This window comes from Nannobrachium achirus (assembly GCF_963921795.1).
Source record: "Nannobrachium achirus genome assembly, chromosome: 10".
NCBI lineage: Eukaryota > Metazoa > Chordata > Actinopteri > Myctophiformes > Myctophidae > Nannobrachium > Nannobrachium achirus.
The window spans coordinates 29,699,922-29,717,428 of record NC_137819.1 but is presented as its reverse complement, the minus strand read 5'-3'; the positions used below and the strand labels follow the sequence as shown (position 1 = coordinate 29,717,428).

Here is a 17,507-nt window from a genome sequence, read left to right as displayed (position 1 = left end):
CTGTCGTCTCCACTGAAAACAAGCGCTCCCTTACAAGGCACCGACTACGGAAACAATATTAGCCTGCAGGACAACACACTTGCTGCATATTTCCTCCAATCACGTCAATTTGCTCGTTGCACTGCTAATTACAGTGCCCTCGTCACTCTGGAGCTTAGAAAAAGATTGTCCTCTGAGCAGCCTCCTTCTTGCCACATCATTAAGTGTTTAGCAGGGGTGAAAGAACTGTCGATGATGGAGGGAACCAATGAGGCAAGGCAAGGCAGTGGGAACTTTGTTGGCAATTGACCCATTTCTGAGCGGTGCTAACCACTCCGACATATAGCTTTGTGTGTATGTACTGTATGTCCATACGTATGTCCGTCCCTCAGAGCTTGGCATTATTGGCCAAGCTTTGCGCGACGCTTAATGAACTTAACTCATAAAAGGCATCGCTCACTTCGCACTGGGTGTGATTTTTTTATCCCCAATTTAGTTGTTATGCCAATTGATTAATCCCCAAACCCTTGTATGTGTGTTGTCACCGCTATTGTATCCTACTGGCTCACCTGCCAGTGAGGAGCACCCAGCAGGAGGACATAGAGCCTTCGTCCTACCACTCCCGCCCAGCACTCAATTTCGCCCCTGATGACTTGACATGCCCAAAACAAGGACGCCAGGTGTAATGTGGTTAAAGTGGCTTCGGTCAATTTCTAACGTGTAGCGGTGGCACAGACTTGGGCTTACGTCTCCAAAGCGCCTGATAATTAGGCCGTTTAACCCCGACACACATGTGACACTTCTGCAATCTACATCGATGTGCATTGATACGCCAGGGTTTGGTGACAAGGCAGCAGTCACCATCCTACGCGCAGAACAAAGACATAGTGTAAGTGTTGATAAATACAGCCCACTGCCTGACCTTTATCCAACCGCAGAGCAACCTCCACCTTAAAAGGCAATCTGTCTGCCCACCTGGCCCAGCCTGCAGATCAACATCTGGTGGGAAAATGCCACTTAATGATTCTCTGCCACACCAGCAATATCTGCTGCCTTGAGTCAAGGACAGGCAGGGTTTCTTTGAAGGCCACACGCGCGTGCCATGTGCACCATGTGCACAGGCGCGGTCGCACTAGCATATCAATGTCAGACCACCAAGTAGAGTACCGTTTATCAACCGTGATCACACACGCTCGCATAAGCAACCGGCGAAGAAAAATGCCCGGGTTGCGCTCAATATTTGTAACGCGATGATGTATGAACGTCAACGTGGAGCTGAAATGTGTGTGCACTGTGTCCAGAACAAAGACGTCAATATTGAACTAATTACGTGCTGAGCTATTAGGTCACGACAAGTACACGCATCTGCTGCCATTATTATAGTAATGGCTCTGGGTTCGCAGTCTGTAAAACAGAGAACAACAGGACACAGCAGCAGGCAGGTGGTGAACGCTCAGAGAAATGCCATGAATCAATGCATGATCTGAGAGATGCCATACGAACACTGAATGGAAAAAAGGACGAGGAGGAAGAGAGAGAGTGAGAGAGACGAGAGAGACACTTAGATCCCAGCTGAGGGAAATCACAGACTCCAAGAGACGTATGTTATTGTGTCAGCCGGGAATGTTTGAATTCTCCTCCAGGCATGTCAGTCGCTCTCAGGCAGAGAGCGACTGACGGAGGGGAACAGTGCCGTTTTCTCTCTGGCCGCTGGATCCAAGCCGACGTCCACACACACATTATACCATTGTTGTGGATCCGCATGCTCCATCAGCAGCAGAACCCCCCCCCCCCACCCCCCACTCTCCCTTCACCAAACCTCACTGTTTTGTTCTTTGCCAACCATTCTGGCTGAATTCACGGCATTGTTGCTCCCAAACTCCCTCTACAGCCATTCCCTCTGGGTCTCCCTCTCTCAGCGTGACTGTAACTTGGTTACGATTCCCTACTGTGTGGCTGCCGAGGTCCTGGACCGTAGTCAAGGATTCCTTTGGTGTGTAATTACGCTCCTTCTATTGGTCTCTACGTCCTCCCCTATCTATCACCACCACCAAGACCCCATGCCTTGTGCTTCACTCTAATCAGCATCCATTCCCTTGCCCTTCGGCCATTCAATAGTACTGCCATGATAAACTTTCCATTTGCTGTCAATGACCTTCTTTTATTTTTAAATCTCTTTTTTTTTACTCAAAACTCGGTTGTGTGTGTCCACGCGGCTGCCTTCTCCTTTTCCCCTTCTTCCCCCGCCCTCCATCTTGGTAGGAGATTCCAGCAGTAGGACACAGGGAACAGCACCTGCACACCACCACTCATGCTGCTCAGTTGCCCTGGCAACCCCTACATTGAGCTTTGCTTGTGCAAACCATTAAGCATTGCCAGCTCTGCACTCAAACTCACACACACACACGCACGTGCACACGTACATACGCACACACACACGCACGCACGCACACAAACATGCATGGACACACACACAGACACAAATGCGCCCCCACGCAGCCATCCTTTTAAGGATTTCCGGATCGCACGCGTCAGCTTTACTGCCTTTCTTTTTAATTTGAGCAGTTTTTCCAACTGCTTTTTTTCCCCTTCTTCACTCTTTCGCTCCAGCGACTATAAGCCCACGTCACATTTTCCCCCCATCTTAAATGGAGCCCCCGGGAAAAAGCAGTTCCCCTCTCTAACAGAGGCAGGTTTTGTTGAGGGGCATTTCTCCGACTATGACACATACTCTCTCGGCCCATAAAGATATTACCTCCAATTCTCGCTGTGACAGGAGTGTGTCTTTACCACGTAAGCCACATTTTCTTAAATAAATTGCATTTGCAAGGCAAGTTCACATTGTGAATTTGTGCTGCATTGTGAGCTTGTATTTTCACTAATAGTTTTTTATTTTATTTCATGAAATTTAAAGTGGTTAAAAGGACGTGACTTCCAACCTAACTACTGGACCGTTTCATGACCACAGGATGTTGCTCCCACCGTTTTTTCCATGTTGGCTTTAGCAGAGAGAGAGAGACACGCACGCACGCACGCACGCACGCACGCACGCACGCACGCACACACACACACACACACACCACCCCCGTCCGTCACCAACGCTCACCTTTCCAAAGTTGCCAACACCAATGACTAACCAAATTTCCAGGAAATTACACTGGAATCCCAGGCTGCAAAGCTCACCTGCAGCGGAAAACTGTGTGTGTGACTGTGTGACTGTGTGTGTGTGTGTGTGTGTGTGTGTGTGTGTGTGTGTGTGTGTGTGTGTGTGTGTGTGTGTGTGTGTGTGTGTGTTTGTACACAGTATGTATGCGCACGCACGCACACGCCTATCAGGACAAATGGAAAGACCTCCTCTGTTCCTTAGCTCCCAATTTAACTTGGCATGCCAGAGGCCTTCACTAACACTTTAGTTTGAAAAGTTTAAGCCAACTCATTTTACTGATTGGGAAGGAATCCTTGGTGCTGACCCAAACTAAACCGTAGCAACAAGAAAACTGTGCAAATATAGCCCTGTAGTCAGGTGTTCTGTCAGCAGGCGGTTGTGTGCATAAGCTGGGTAACTTGAGATGAGACATCTTCCTCATTTCTCACATTGTGAGCTATGACAGCAGTGGTGGAAAAAGCACTTAAATATTTTACCCAAGTAAAAGTATCAATACTGGAATGTAGAAGTATTCCGTTACAAGTAAAAGGCTGAAGCCACACCAAAGTACCTATGAAGGTGGATTCCCCATTCCCCATGCCAATGCATTTCAATGTGAATGGAGCGTTTTTTTTTCTTTTTTTCTTTTTTGCATAAATCCTCTACTCAGGGTTCCCACACATATTTACCAATTAATTTCCAAAACTTTTCCAAAACTTTTCCAGAATATTTAACCCGATTTCCAGGACTATATAACAATAATTCAGCTCAATAACGAGTCGCTTACTCCTATGCGCAATGCCCAAAGACAGGTAGTGTATGGCAGTGGTTCTCAACCTTTCGAAATAATCATATTTGAACTGTGGACCCGGACACCCTGACGAGCACTAAGACAATTTCTGCCTCTAATATTTGACAATTTGGCCAGTGTTTAATTTGTCATTTCAGAGGTATTAATAAAATCAATAACAAAAGACAATGCATAGCTATTTTCCCTGGACCTTCCAGGACCCTTGATCATTTCCAAAACTTTTCCAGTACTGGAAAAATATTTTTCTAATTTCAAAATATTTTTCTAATTTCAAAATATTTCCAGGAATTTCATGATCATGGGAACCCAGTCTACTGGCATGAAAACGCTCCATTCTCATTGAAATGCATTGGCGGAATGGGGAATCCACCCTCATCGGTAGTACTTTGGTGTGGCTTCAGCCAAGTCCGGAATTCAACATTTGCTTGAGAAAAAGTACAAAAGCATTGGAATCAAAGTATACTTAAAGTACAAAAGTAAAAGTACTCGTTATGCAGAAGGTCCCATTTTCACAAGTTTTTAAATGTATAAAATCTTGGGAAAATAGCAGAAAATAGCAGATCTACAATGCGTCGCATCGCGATGCATTGTGAGCATGTATATAGAGATGAAGTGATTAATGTATTTTTTGTAATAATCAAAGTAACTATAAGTTTTCAAATAAATGTAGCAGAGTAAAAATACAATATTTGGATCCGAGATGTAGTGGAGTAAAAGTATTGGATATTGGAAATACTCAAATAATTTTCTGTGTGGAGTTTGCATGTTCTCCCCGTGTCTCCTAGGGTTGATACCCTCACAAATACATGCAGTGATCCTGGTCTCAATAATGCAAGGTGGCTTGATGGAGGGGAAAGGAACTGGTTGGAATAACGTGTTCCTTCCACGCGCTACGTCCATCCCGGGGAAATCCCCCCTGTCAGGTGAAAAGAAACAACTTGGACTACTCATGCATTGAAGGAAGCATGAGGTCAGTCCGTTGTCTCCCCAGGCGCGGCAGAGGGAGAGCAGAGCCCAGGATTACATAGGCAATTGGCACTGGGTGAAAAATGGGTTGCAAAATCGTGGGATAAAAATTATAAAAGGAAAAAACGGAAATACTCAAATAAAGTACAAATACCTCAGTACTTAAGTAAATCTACCTAGTTACTTTCCACCACTGCATGACAGGTACATTGACTTTAAGAAGTAAGAACAATAAAGGCAAACTATGAGCATTTAGTGGCATATGCAAATGCATCAGCACAACCTCCAGATAAGGAGATGTGCAGCACAAGTACGCATACACTGTAAATGAACAAACAAACACACGTTATACACACGACCACACACACACAAAAACCTCTCTGCAAAAACAGGTGGGTGGCGTTAGCGCTGGTATTAGTCAGAATGGTCTGATAAACAGTCTGACTGTTTGACAGACATTCAGACTGAGAGTCTGTATAAAGAAACAGTTGGCTCTATAGGCCCCCCCAACAGTGAGAGATGAAGGAAATAAAGAGAAAAGATTACAAATCCAATCCTACACCCTCAAAATGTAACTGGCATTAAAAAAAACTGAACTAATGTGGGCGCTCACCTTAAGCAATGTGAGAAGAGAAAAAAAACCCTGACGTGAAAGTAAAAGGCTGTCCAGATACCCAAAGACGAGCTGCCAATTGAAAACCCCTCAAATCAGCCAGCTGACAAATTGGTTTCCTCACAACCAGATGTTCCCAGGTGTTTGGGAGGTTTTCCTCTTTGCCACCATGGTGGAGCTTTCCCGAGGGCCTGCTGGTTTGTCAACGAATGAGCGCCTCTCTATGCAGGAAAAGGGCCCAGGGTGATCAAAAACACTGCCATTCGTGAGATACACACCCAACAATTACAGTTCCGAAAGTGGAAAAATGGCACAAGTCATTCTAAAATTTGTTACGAGCTCAAACTGGTTCCTCATATTCATATTTTCCATCATCAAGAATCATTTTGCAAGCTTCTGAACTAGAGGCCTGTCTGCCAGCCATAAAAAGCCAGAGCGCAGTGAGCATTGAGCAAGGATCAAAATATACTTGATTGTTTTCCTACATTTAGAAAGAAGGAATAGACATTAACCCACATTCAAGAATGGCAAAGTGAGCAACGGGCTTTTTTCTCCACCGTATTCAATTTCATTCATACAAAATATGGCCATAAAAATTCCAACCCTGCCCCTCCCCCCCCCTCCCTGTCCTCATTCTCTCCTTTCCTCTCTCTCAAAGTGAAAGCTTCTCTGAGGTTACCACCAAGTTAAACAGACATCCCTGAGCTGGTTTCAGCCTGTCTGTTGTAGTTACTGTTGCTAAAACCCCAGGTTATTCCTGCCTCTGGGAGAGAAGTTCCCTTTGTGCGAGTCGCAATGCTTTCACACACTGTAATTTGAAGGTACAGTACGGAAATACTGGTTTGGCTGCATAAGCATGACACAACATGTAGAAATCCATTCACTAGGGCCAGGGTATTAACTCTTTCTTTCCAATGCTCTAAACCTTCAACACACAATTAATTAATACTTTTTTCCACAGTGGTACAGCAAATTAAATAAAGGCTTTTTTTAAATGGGTAACTTGGGAGATTGCTTTCTTACAAGGATACAAATCACACATCTTAATGGGTTTAATGAGTATTTTTAAGCCAACGTAGCATTCTTTTCTCTACGGTTTTACACATTTTTTATGTACCTTACAGTGAAACTCATAAAAACATTACAAATTACATTATATGTGAATGTCAACTCTCAAGTGATCAAAATTCAAAACTTTAAAATAAGTGCCTGCGATTGTCATTCAAATGACCACAAATGATATAGAACTTGCTTAGGCAGTGTTGTGGTCAGCCCTAGTGTGGCAGGGTATGAGGACTTCAGTAGTGGGTTGTCAGAGACCCTGATTGTGGCCTGGAGTTGAACTGAGATTGCAGAGGATCGAGGTTGGGGTCAGGGCAGGTCAAAGTAGCGGGCATTTTTAAGTCTCCCTAGATCTCTGACTTGAGTGATAACACACAAGAATGACAGAAATAACGTGGCCCTTTCTATGCATTTCTTCTGATGGCAACAACTGCACTGTGTCTTTAAACCATAAACAAATGACTGTGGGTCCTGTATCAGGCCATCTGTAGGTTACCCTGCAACTTTGATCGTAGGAGTACAGGAGTGGTTTTCTCTGACCCCTGAATACTTAACCGCAGTCAGTGATGAAGTCAGAGGTTTGGTTGATCATTAACGGGAGACTCTTGTTGGTTTGGTCAGAAATTACCGAAGTGGTAAAACACTCGATGGGCTGCTAAGCGTTGTGATGAAGCCTGGGGAGAAATGTTGTTCAGCCTAAACGGATTTCTCTGAAGAAACAATAGCGTTGGCCAGAATATGAAACAGTTGCATTGCATATTCTTACTATGACCTTATCAATTTAGGAATGAATTTGATCTAGGAGGATTTGGGGGAACCAGCCAATTAGTAGGCCTAAATATTACACTGCCAATGCTATGACATCTTCCATTATGTTTCAAATTATGAAGACAACTGAATTTCCAGTTGCCAGATGAGAACCAAACAAACACTAGCAGGACTAGGAAAATGACATTTCAAACCTCATGAATTACTGAACTTTATCACAAATGTAACAATCTAGAATTCTAGATGCTCCAGTGGTGTACAGAAGGTTCTGCTCTAACATGTGTTGGTTGCAGTAAATGGTACAGAAAGGACTACAGTAAGTTAAGGGGAACTCCATCCTTTCTTTTCCTCTCACTGCACTCGCTTTATGGGGGTAAACATTTTCCACTGTGTTAAATGTACCCCGTTTTTACTGCAGTTGTTCCCCATTTATCACACAGCACGTTCTCCGCATAAAGCAGGTGTCCAGGCACACTGGGCTTCGGTGTGAGAACCTTTTTATAAGACAAAAAGGAATGCAGAGTTGGCTCCATAAACGCTGTGGTTGCTAACAAGTCTGGGCATTTTCAGGGGCACTTTTTGGAATGCACTTCCAAGGTTAGAGCCATAGACAGGAGACTAGTGATAAAGACCAAACACCACGCAGGCAGATGATGTCGTGCTGCAAAAATAGCCGATCTACAAGCTCACATGAGCGTTGCTTCAAGACATGTTGTGAGCATATAGATTATAGATTTTGTATAAATCAGTCTTTGACTAATCCAAGAATTAATTTAAGAGCATGGGAGGAAACTAAAGGACATTATTTTTCCATTAGACCACTGATAAAAGGTTAAAAACAGAAAGATTTAATGTGCTTAAATCAATAAAGATATCGATAATAAATTACGTTTGTATGAATAACCGTAGTGCATCTCGTCTTTTGAAACAGATCTCGAAAAACAAATAACTATAGTAAACAAAAATATTTAAAAATAAAAATGATAAAAGGGGGAGAATCAAGTGGGTGGGCCACTATGTTTAAAAGAAGGCTTTCCAATAGAATTAGATGAAAATGAGGTACATAAAATAAAATGAAATCAAACTCAACTTCTAAGTTAAAAACTTTAACATAATTTAAGCACTTTCCAGGGTTAGAATTGACTAACCCTGGACATATAGTCATTAACTTGACTATACAGTATGTCATATAGTGTACTACACAATAATACTAACTACTCCAGTAAACACTTCAGTTTTATGTTTAAAATGTTTGCCTTCCAGGCAGCTAATGCTAGCGAGGTAAAGTACTGTGCATCTGCCCTCTACAGTGGTGTTTTTATGATGCCCACAGAGTGTGTCTCTGTGAAGGGATATGAGGGGCAAGGGAAACCACTGCAGTGCATGTCCCGCCAAAGCTGCTTAGAGACCAGCTGTTTGAGAAAATTAAACAAAGGACGTGAAGGAGGAGGCAGGAGTTCCAAACTTCCTGCCTTATTACCCTCAAACTGCGTCATAGGATCATTCCTAATGCTCTGTGTGTGTACAGACCATTCATTGGAATGCCACCCTGGCTCACCTGCATAAGCATCGTCAAAGATCCGGGACTGGGATGGTATCAATAGAACAATATAATATTTTTGGCTGTAATGCAATACTGGCAGCAGCTGGGCAGCACCATAGACGCAAATGTCTATGACTGACTTAAACTCGCGACAATCACCAGGCTTTCCGCAGTACCTTTGGAAGGCCTGGTTTCTATTCCAAATTATGGATGTTGTCTATTATTGACCGGCCAGGTTGGCCTAACGAACAGTCCAAACAACAGAGCAACCGTCCTTCCAGGCTATGTGATGTAATCTATCCTAATACAGCAAGAGTAGGCAACCTTAGGCACGGGTGCCAACATTGGCACAGGGGAAGGTGATCACTGGCACACTGGTAGAAGTGTAAGAGAGGATTTATATTTTGAAATCAAATATTGTTTTAAACCTGGTCAATTAAATGAAGTCTCCTAATTTGTAGCAAATTACATCCTGCACATAATTCTACATTCATTAAAATTCTGAACTTTGACTGGGGAGGCTGTCGGGGAGATAGATGGGTTGTTGCTCTGAGCAATATAACAACGTCGTGACAATCACAATATGTCAGAATGGGTTGTCATAACCCCTGTAATACAGTATTGAAGAATGTCAAAATAACATCCCAAGGTTATAAAGACATTTTCCTATATAAATCAGGCTTTTTAATAACTAAAACAGTGTAAAACGGTTTGTTTGTGTGTGTGTGTGTGTGTGTGTGTGTGTGTGTGTGTGTGTGTGTGTGTGTGTGTGTGTGTGTGTGAGAGAGAGAGAGAGAGAGAGAGAGAGAGAGAGCGAGAGAGAGCTACTGTAACACACTTACAGTATTATACTTTTACAGTATATTAACACACTTATTATACTTTTACAGTACATTAACACACTTATTTCTGGTGAAATAACTTCACCATTCAGTATAAAGTATAAAATTAAAAGCCCTCTAGCGTTTCTTACACAGTCTAGCCATGCACTAGGACTAGGTGTTGTCCTAGTCTTGTCTTTTTTATATCTTTGTATCGTTGACAAGGTAAAGACTGATAAGTCTTGACATGACTGTTGGTTAGCATCAGCATTCAGAACTGTGCCAAGCGCTCCAAGGCATTGTGGACACAATCTTCTCAGCTAACCAAACTCAATATTACTGCAACCTAAGTCAATCTACTGCAATCAAACTCAAGTGTAGCACGCTTCAGCCAGTTATAGGTAGAAGCTAGAAGGGCTTGTTGGTGGTCAACAGGGACAACTTGAATCAGAGAGAATAGTACCTGGGCACTTCAGGAGAGCCCAAAATTAAATACGGGTGCATTCGAATGGTCTGCACATATTTATTATTTTACAGGGATGACTCACTGACTCAGTCACCCCTGTAAAATAATAAGTCTTAAACTACTTTAGTCTTGAGCACCAGGCATCGTCACGTCATGTGATGGCTTGGGGAAGAATATGGGGGGGTTTCACTGAGTTCGGAGGAAAGAAATTCACTACAGCAGAATCGAAGCATGTGATAGCATGCCATGCAATGAGCATTTCCTGTCTGATGAAGGAAACGCCTTGAGTGCAGGCCTGGAAGAGGGTTGTTGAACTAGGTCATAAGGCGAATCAAAGAAGCTCGAGCAGGGTCTCATTAAGCTGGTTTGATAGTAAGGGTTAAGTGTGTGTGTGTGTGTGTGTGTGTGTGTGTGTGTGTGTGTGTGTGTGTGTGTGTGTGTGTGTGTGTGTGTGTGTGTGTGTGTGTGTGTGTGTGTGCGTGCATGCATGCGCAACACAAGCGAACAGTACTGAGAAAAGTCAAATACCTTAGAGGTCAAGTGGTGAGAATAGTTAAAGAGGTGGTGCCATAGTTTTGTACTTTTTCGGTTTTGTATGTGTCTATGAAGTTAACATTATTCTAATAGGCCACCTGGTGGGGTTATAATGTGCAAATTTGTCTTCCCTGTGTATTTGTGTTTACTTCCTGAAAGCTGAAAGCCTTAGTCAAAAGGCCCAGTCGAAAAACACAGATTAAATGACATCATATAATCATCCCCTCCCCTTTTACCATACACCCAACAATGTGGGTGTGGCTAACTTCAGCTGGGTCACCACTGCTGGGTTAACAGTTTCTGTACACTTTTTCCTCCCAGTATAATCACTAGTAAGACACCTCACAGTGACAAGCAACCTCGCTCTAAAGGGCAAGTTTGCGCCACAGTAATGTGGACATCAGGGATGTGGACATCAGGGATCTCCATATATGGGCATAAAAGGGATTTGTTCCCCTGGCATCACAGGGATCTTAATAACTCTATACATGGGCATACAAGGGATTTGTTCTCCCTGGCATCACAGGGATCTCTCTAACAGGGCATCATTAATATTGATGACATCAGGGAACTCCATATATGGGCATTCTGTTAGTGTGACATCACAGTGAAGCCAGAGCATGATGTCAGAGAGGCAAACCCATTCTGGTAGAGTGGTTCCCTTGACATCACAGTGACATCAGAGCATGATGTCAGAGCGGCAAGCTGTGACGTTTCTCATAGTAAACTGCGTCAGTGACCTTCGGTCGCAATAAAACCTGTCCTGATCATCATGTTTTATGGGAGAAAAAGGTCACTGCACTGCATCTTTAAGAGAAAACCTTTTGACTGCTTTCATATCAGTATTCATCATCATCTGACCTTGAATATCAATCAAAATGTCAGAAATAACAAAAGCTTTAATCTTTTCTGGATGTATCTTTTATCTGTTCCAAGAACAGCTGTGGCACTGTAGTCTGCTGTAAAAGAAGTTTAAGAACCTCTATCAAAAATAGCATCTAGAGTAATTTGGCTGGAGTTTGTATGGACCTCTGTTGGGTAATGTGCTGCAATAAAACTTAATTATTCATATTATTTGGCCAAGTAAGCTTGATGCAATACGCTCAGGGGAAGTGTTTATATCACAAATAACTGAAAATCTGGGTCACTGCTCGCAGACAAAAGCCAAAGCATTTTTATTCAATGCATAGACTTCATTCACACCCAGTTTCAATGGGTCATGCATTTGTGCAAAAATAAATTAAACAAATGTAAATAAAAACTCGAAAGATGCAATTCTAGGAAATTGCAATGTGGTCGCCGTGACGCGAGTATCTTAAGTTGGAATGCCAATATATGGACATGCTGTGTCAGTCTCATGTGGTCTATGACGTCAGACATCTATAATAGGAAGAGTTTAATTTTTGCATTTTCCCATTCAAGAAAAAATGATTATATAAATTAAAAATAATGTATCTCTTAGCAAAATGCAAGCAAGCGATTCCCGATGAAGCTGGTCCATTTGACATATGGCCCAAGTGCGTGCCGCCAAAACTGTGGGAGGAGTAGCAAAATAAAGTGTATCCGGAAATAAAGTCGGACTAGTACTATAGTTTTGCCCTGATAGGGCAACCATACTAAGAAAGAAAGAAGAAAAGAGAACCCAGAATAGTCTACTCAGGTAGGTGAACAAAGGGATTTTTAATACAGAACCCACTATGGTGAAATGAAGCCACTTGCAGTGTACAGTACCTAAAAGTAGCTATACAGTAGAAGTGGAAGTGCAGCATATTCAGAGTCAGACATAGCATAATTCAGTACCTTAGTGTCACCACCAGCCTCCTTCAGTACCTCATCACCATGTTAATCTGCATGATTTCTAATACACTATTTAGCTAATCATTAGATCAGTGTTTCTCAACCACTGTGCCACGGACCTTTGCTGTGCCCTTTGAGATGCTTTGGTGTTCCGTTTGAAATTTGACAGTGAAGTCACAATTTAAGGACGTTTAAAACCTTTTTAATACCTCAAGAAAAAAGACTATTACTGCATCAAAAGTAATACACAAACTATATATATATAAACTAGTAAAACATTGGCCAAATTGTAAAATAATATAAGAAAGAGGCAATCATTTTGAAAATAGCCACACACACCGTATATCTAGGTGTGCCCTGGGATCTTTTGGGAAATGAAAAGTGTGCCCTGGCAGAAAAAAGGTTGGTAAACACTGCATTAGATAACTAGTGTATTAGAAATCAAACAGATTACATCTTTTTTACACAGGTCCATTAGATTCTAATGGACCCGTGTAATAAGGAAGTAATTACACTGTAGTACAAGTACACACCTACGGCCTACATTATTTAGTGTCCTACTTGGTGGTCAGGAGCCAGTTGAGTAACTCCTGTTATACTCATGTGCAACACTACAAATCCTGCAATCAAATAGAATACATTATGAAGCGTTTCGCTACTAATAGCTAAATAGCAAATATAATTTTGAGAGAAGTCTATTTGATATTCTTGAAATAATATTTCTAATACACTGTTGACTGTATATGCAAGACAAAAATGTTGTCAGCAACAGTCAGTATTACTATAACTTGCACCTTTAAAAGTAAAAGATAATTTTGAACACAGACATTTTGGAAGAGGATACGTTCCCCCCAAAAAAAAAAAATAACAATAAAATGTATAGAATTGCACCTTACCTTTTAAATTTCTTGGGTTGTTCTGCTTGGTGCGTGGCATGTTTACATTCGCTCACAGGTACATACTTGAGTAAAGTAGGTTCTAAAGTCCTTGGATGTTGAGAGGATCTGACTTCCGCTCCACACAGTTAGGGACACACTGTGGGTACATCTATAGAACAAACACACACACACAGACACTCACAGTCATCGGATGGCTAAAAGCATAAAACAGCAGAGATCAATGAACACTAAGTGGGCCTTGCAGAATTCCCGCTTGAGCTTAATTCATGCTCCATGACAGCGTCACTCGTAACAAATAACAGATTTTCAACGCAACACCCATCACCACTCTCACTTGGCAGGGAGAGAGCTGATCGAGTTTGAAAATTTCAGTCCAAGCAGACCCCCTCTGGGCCTGTCAGGTGGAGAGACCAGTAGATAGTGGGAAGAGGTGTGAGTATGTTCTCTTGGTATCAATATAAGCTATGTTGCAGCAGTTGTCTCGCAGGCTGATCCAAGAAGAGAGAGGGATGTTGTTTTTTTGGTCAACGTCTGATTGACAAGTCAGTGTCTGATATGGGTTGCCTGCCCTTTCTCTTTGACGAACAGCGGCAGCTCGGATGACGAAAGGCGCAAAACAATAATGTTCTGTTTGCGCTGGGGTATTGAACGCTCCAGGCTACTTGGGAAGCCAGCCGATAGGTTGCTATCAGGCTAATCTAATTGTATAAGTTAACTCTCACAGGCCGCTGCATAAGGGCTATGCAAACATCAAAAGGGCAGATTGAACTCATTCTGACAGGGGAACTGTTTTGACTCTCTGTATTGTTTCTGATGCCCTTTTTACAATGGAATGATCGGGGGTTTAATACAGGCTTCATGCAAATTCTGGCTTGGTTAAAGAAACACTGGGTAAAAGGGGGCTGTTCTAGTTAAATGTTACCAAAACCTCAACCTTTCGAATCCGCTGCACTGTACATGCTTCTGTGGGCTCCCTGATATACATAATCACCTACAGAATAAGCTCACCTCCCTTTGAATGGACAGGCACAGCCCGAAGACGAGCACTATCTAACCTTAAAATTATACTCATATTTGTAACGCAATATCTGTTTTGCACACATCTCTAGTCTACAGCTATATTCTTTCATGGACAGTTTGTAAGGCCATGACCCATCGTGCACATGCAATGAGCATGGCGCTTCAGCATCAGTCTTTGTTTGTCTCACCAGCATTACATAACAGTTACTACAACTGAATGGTGATTTTTCACCATGCAAACATGCACACTGGTACATGTGGCACTACAGCAATGACATCATCTCCCTGGGCATCTCAATTCGGCAGAATGTACATAGCGCATGCACCACATAGCCTAGAAACACAGAAAGTCACACAGACGCTCTCACGTAAACACACATGCAATGATGGAAATATTTACTGGGTCTGACAGCACCGATGAAATGGGGAAAATAAACATGCTCGTTTTTGCCTGGTGACTGTGTGCTCTGTGTGTGTGTGTGTGCTCTGTGTGTGTGTGTGTGTGTGTGTGTGTGTGTGTGTGTGTGTGTGTGTGTGTGTGTGTGTGTGTGTGTGTGTGTGTGTGTGTGTGTGTGTGTGTGTGTGAGAGAGAGAGAGGGAAAGAGAACATAATAAAAAATGTGAGGAAACACCCTGATGTTGGTCGATACAAAATACAAGGAACAAGGATGCACTACAATGAATTGTATGTGTAAACACAGCACTGCACTGAAACGCCATGGCATGTCCTAAACCTGTTAGAATGGAATGCATGCATATATGCAGGTGAGGTGACTGAGTCATTCATTCACACATGATGAGAATTCCAGACCTCACCTCTCTCTCTCTACCACCTTCACCGGAATCAAAGCCTTATATAAAACCAAGACATCGCGCGCACTGCGTTAAGAAAGCAAGCTGTCAGTGGCACAATCACGTGTTTGTGTTATGATTATTACACGCCCACCACAACATAGCCTATTCACGAAAATCGAAAATGTAGCCATAGACTTCGCATAATAGTGATTATCTCCATGTTTGGGTGAGTGGACATGGACTGCTAAACACTATAATATATATATATATATATATATATATATATATATATATATATATATATATATATATATATATATATATATATATATATATATATATATTATGCACATAATTGATTTGGGTCCAGTTGGTCATTGCATGGAAAATACAGTCAGCAAAAAACAATGCGTGGTGGGAATAGCATGCTATGCCTGTTGCAACACATGAACGCCCTGCTGTAACTGAGGGAGGAGTCAGGGAAAACCCCTCGTCTCTCTGCAACAGCGCTCTTATGGGACGCTGCTCGCTTCCCCTGTCTATATCTATCCAACAAAATCTGCGTCTGTGTTATTATCTCTGCCTTCACCCGTTACATATGCACACAGTTTCCTTTAACATGAGGGATGTCATTGTCAACATGAACAAGGCGAACGGGAAATGGTTACCTACTACGGTACGGGTATAAAGAGAGAGAGAGAGAGAGAGCACACACAGCCAGTTACACGTTGCGTAGTGAACAGGAGAGGTTAAGTTGCCACACACACACACACACACATGCTGCACAAGTCTCCACCAAAACAGCGATGCTATGCTGGCACTTGAGAGAGAGCAGTCTAATAAACCACGAGCCTATCGGCGTTATTTTTTTTATAACGACTGAAACATGCCACTGCCACAACGCGCAGAACACCAAACAAGCCCCATTCCACAGAAAACAGTGAGGACATTGATAAGGAAAGGACCAACCCCGACAGCACAACAGCAGCCAAACACGAGCGCCCCTGCGAAATGCACTGACCGACTGAACGAACACACTACCCAATGCAGCTCCCGAAAGTACACACGCCTCGCGCGTTCACTTTAGAAATGTAACTATAACTGAATTGATTCAATACTCACATTAAGTGCAGTCTTTAAGTTACTGTCAGGGGTTTCTGGTTAAACGCACCATAACGATAAATACAGGGGAGGGGGGGCAAAGAAGGTCTGTATTCTCTCTCTTCACCTTCTCTCGCTCACTTTCTATTGCAGGAAACAGACAGGCCCACTGACGTCAACGGGGGTCCCGTCTCCGCCTCCCCGACCACAGGATGTCAACTCTGGCAGAGGGAGGTGCTCGACTTGCGCATACGCTCCTGCCAAAATGACGTGTAATTAGACGATCGCCGCCGTGCATTTATCGCCGCGGTGATTTATGTGCGTTTAAAGGCTACACCTCGCCGCGTGGCTCGCGGTTTGTTCCGAGTCGCGTTCGTCCGAGAAGCGAGCCGCCTCCGATCGGTGTCGTTCGTCGCGAACCCCCTTGGCGACGTCCCCCGTTTGCTACATAGTTTAGCACTGACGGTTTTCCCCATGCAGCGCCCGGTGGTTCCTTGTTGTCAGGGTCACGTTGTTGAGCCCAGAGCCCCTCCACCACCACTACGACCGGGCTTTCCCATGGAGCCAGTGGTGGAAAAAGTAGGCCTACTCAAATGACCTACTTAGGTGAAAGTATCAATACTGCAATGTAGAAAGTACTCACAAGTAAAAGTCCAGAATTAAAAAATAAAATAAAAATACTTGAGTGAAAGTACAAAAGTATTGGTATCAAAATGTACTTCTACTTAATTAAAGTACAAAAAGTAGAAAGTATTCATTATGCATAATGTCCCATTTAAAGTTTTCAAATGTAAAGGAATATTTTGAAAAAAGCAGCTCTAAAAGCTGAAATGTACAGGTATATAGGGCTGAAGCGATTAATGTATATGCCTATGTTGTAATGATAATTAAATATATTTGTCTTTGAGACGTAGTGAAGAAGAATTAAAAGTACAGAATATTGGAAATACTCCAGTAAAGTAAAAGTTCCTCAAAATTGTACTTGAGTAAATGTAGGCCTACTTGCTTTTTAGACCACTGGTACTGGCCATAAGGATACACACTAAGGTCAATTTAAACTCCTGACAGTGGGTTCAATCCATCTGATTGCATTAAATGATGTAAAACTCACTTTGCCACTCGATTTTTCATTCACTTTATGCATGTGCATACCCTCTATACTGTAGCATTTCCTCAAAGTGTGGGAC

General features: G+C 42.6%; 1 protein-coding gene across 1 annotated transcript in view; it reads right to left on the bottom strand.

Moving 5' to 3' along the window:
- hivep1 (HIVEP zinc finger 1) overlaps positions 1-16,482 on the bottom strand; it is a 54,092-nt gene extending 37,610 nt beyond the window's left edge. Inside the window, exons 1-2 of the mRNA XM_080734881.1 lie at positions 16,342-16,482; positions 13,402-13,552 (exon numbers count right to left, since the gene is read on the bottom strand). Of these exons, the coding sequence (XP_080591007.1) occupies positions 13,402-13,441 (40 nt within the window). The 5' untranslated portion in view covers positions 13,442-13,552; positions 16,342-16,482. The remainder of the gene's footprint in view (positions 1-13,401; positions 13,553-16,341) is intronic.
- Positions 16,483-17,507: the final 1,025 nt, after the last annotated feature.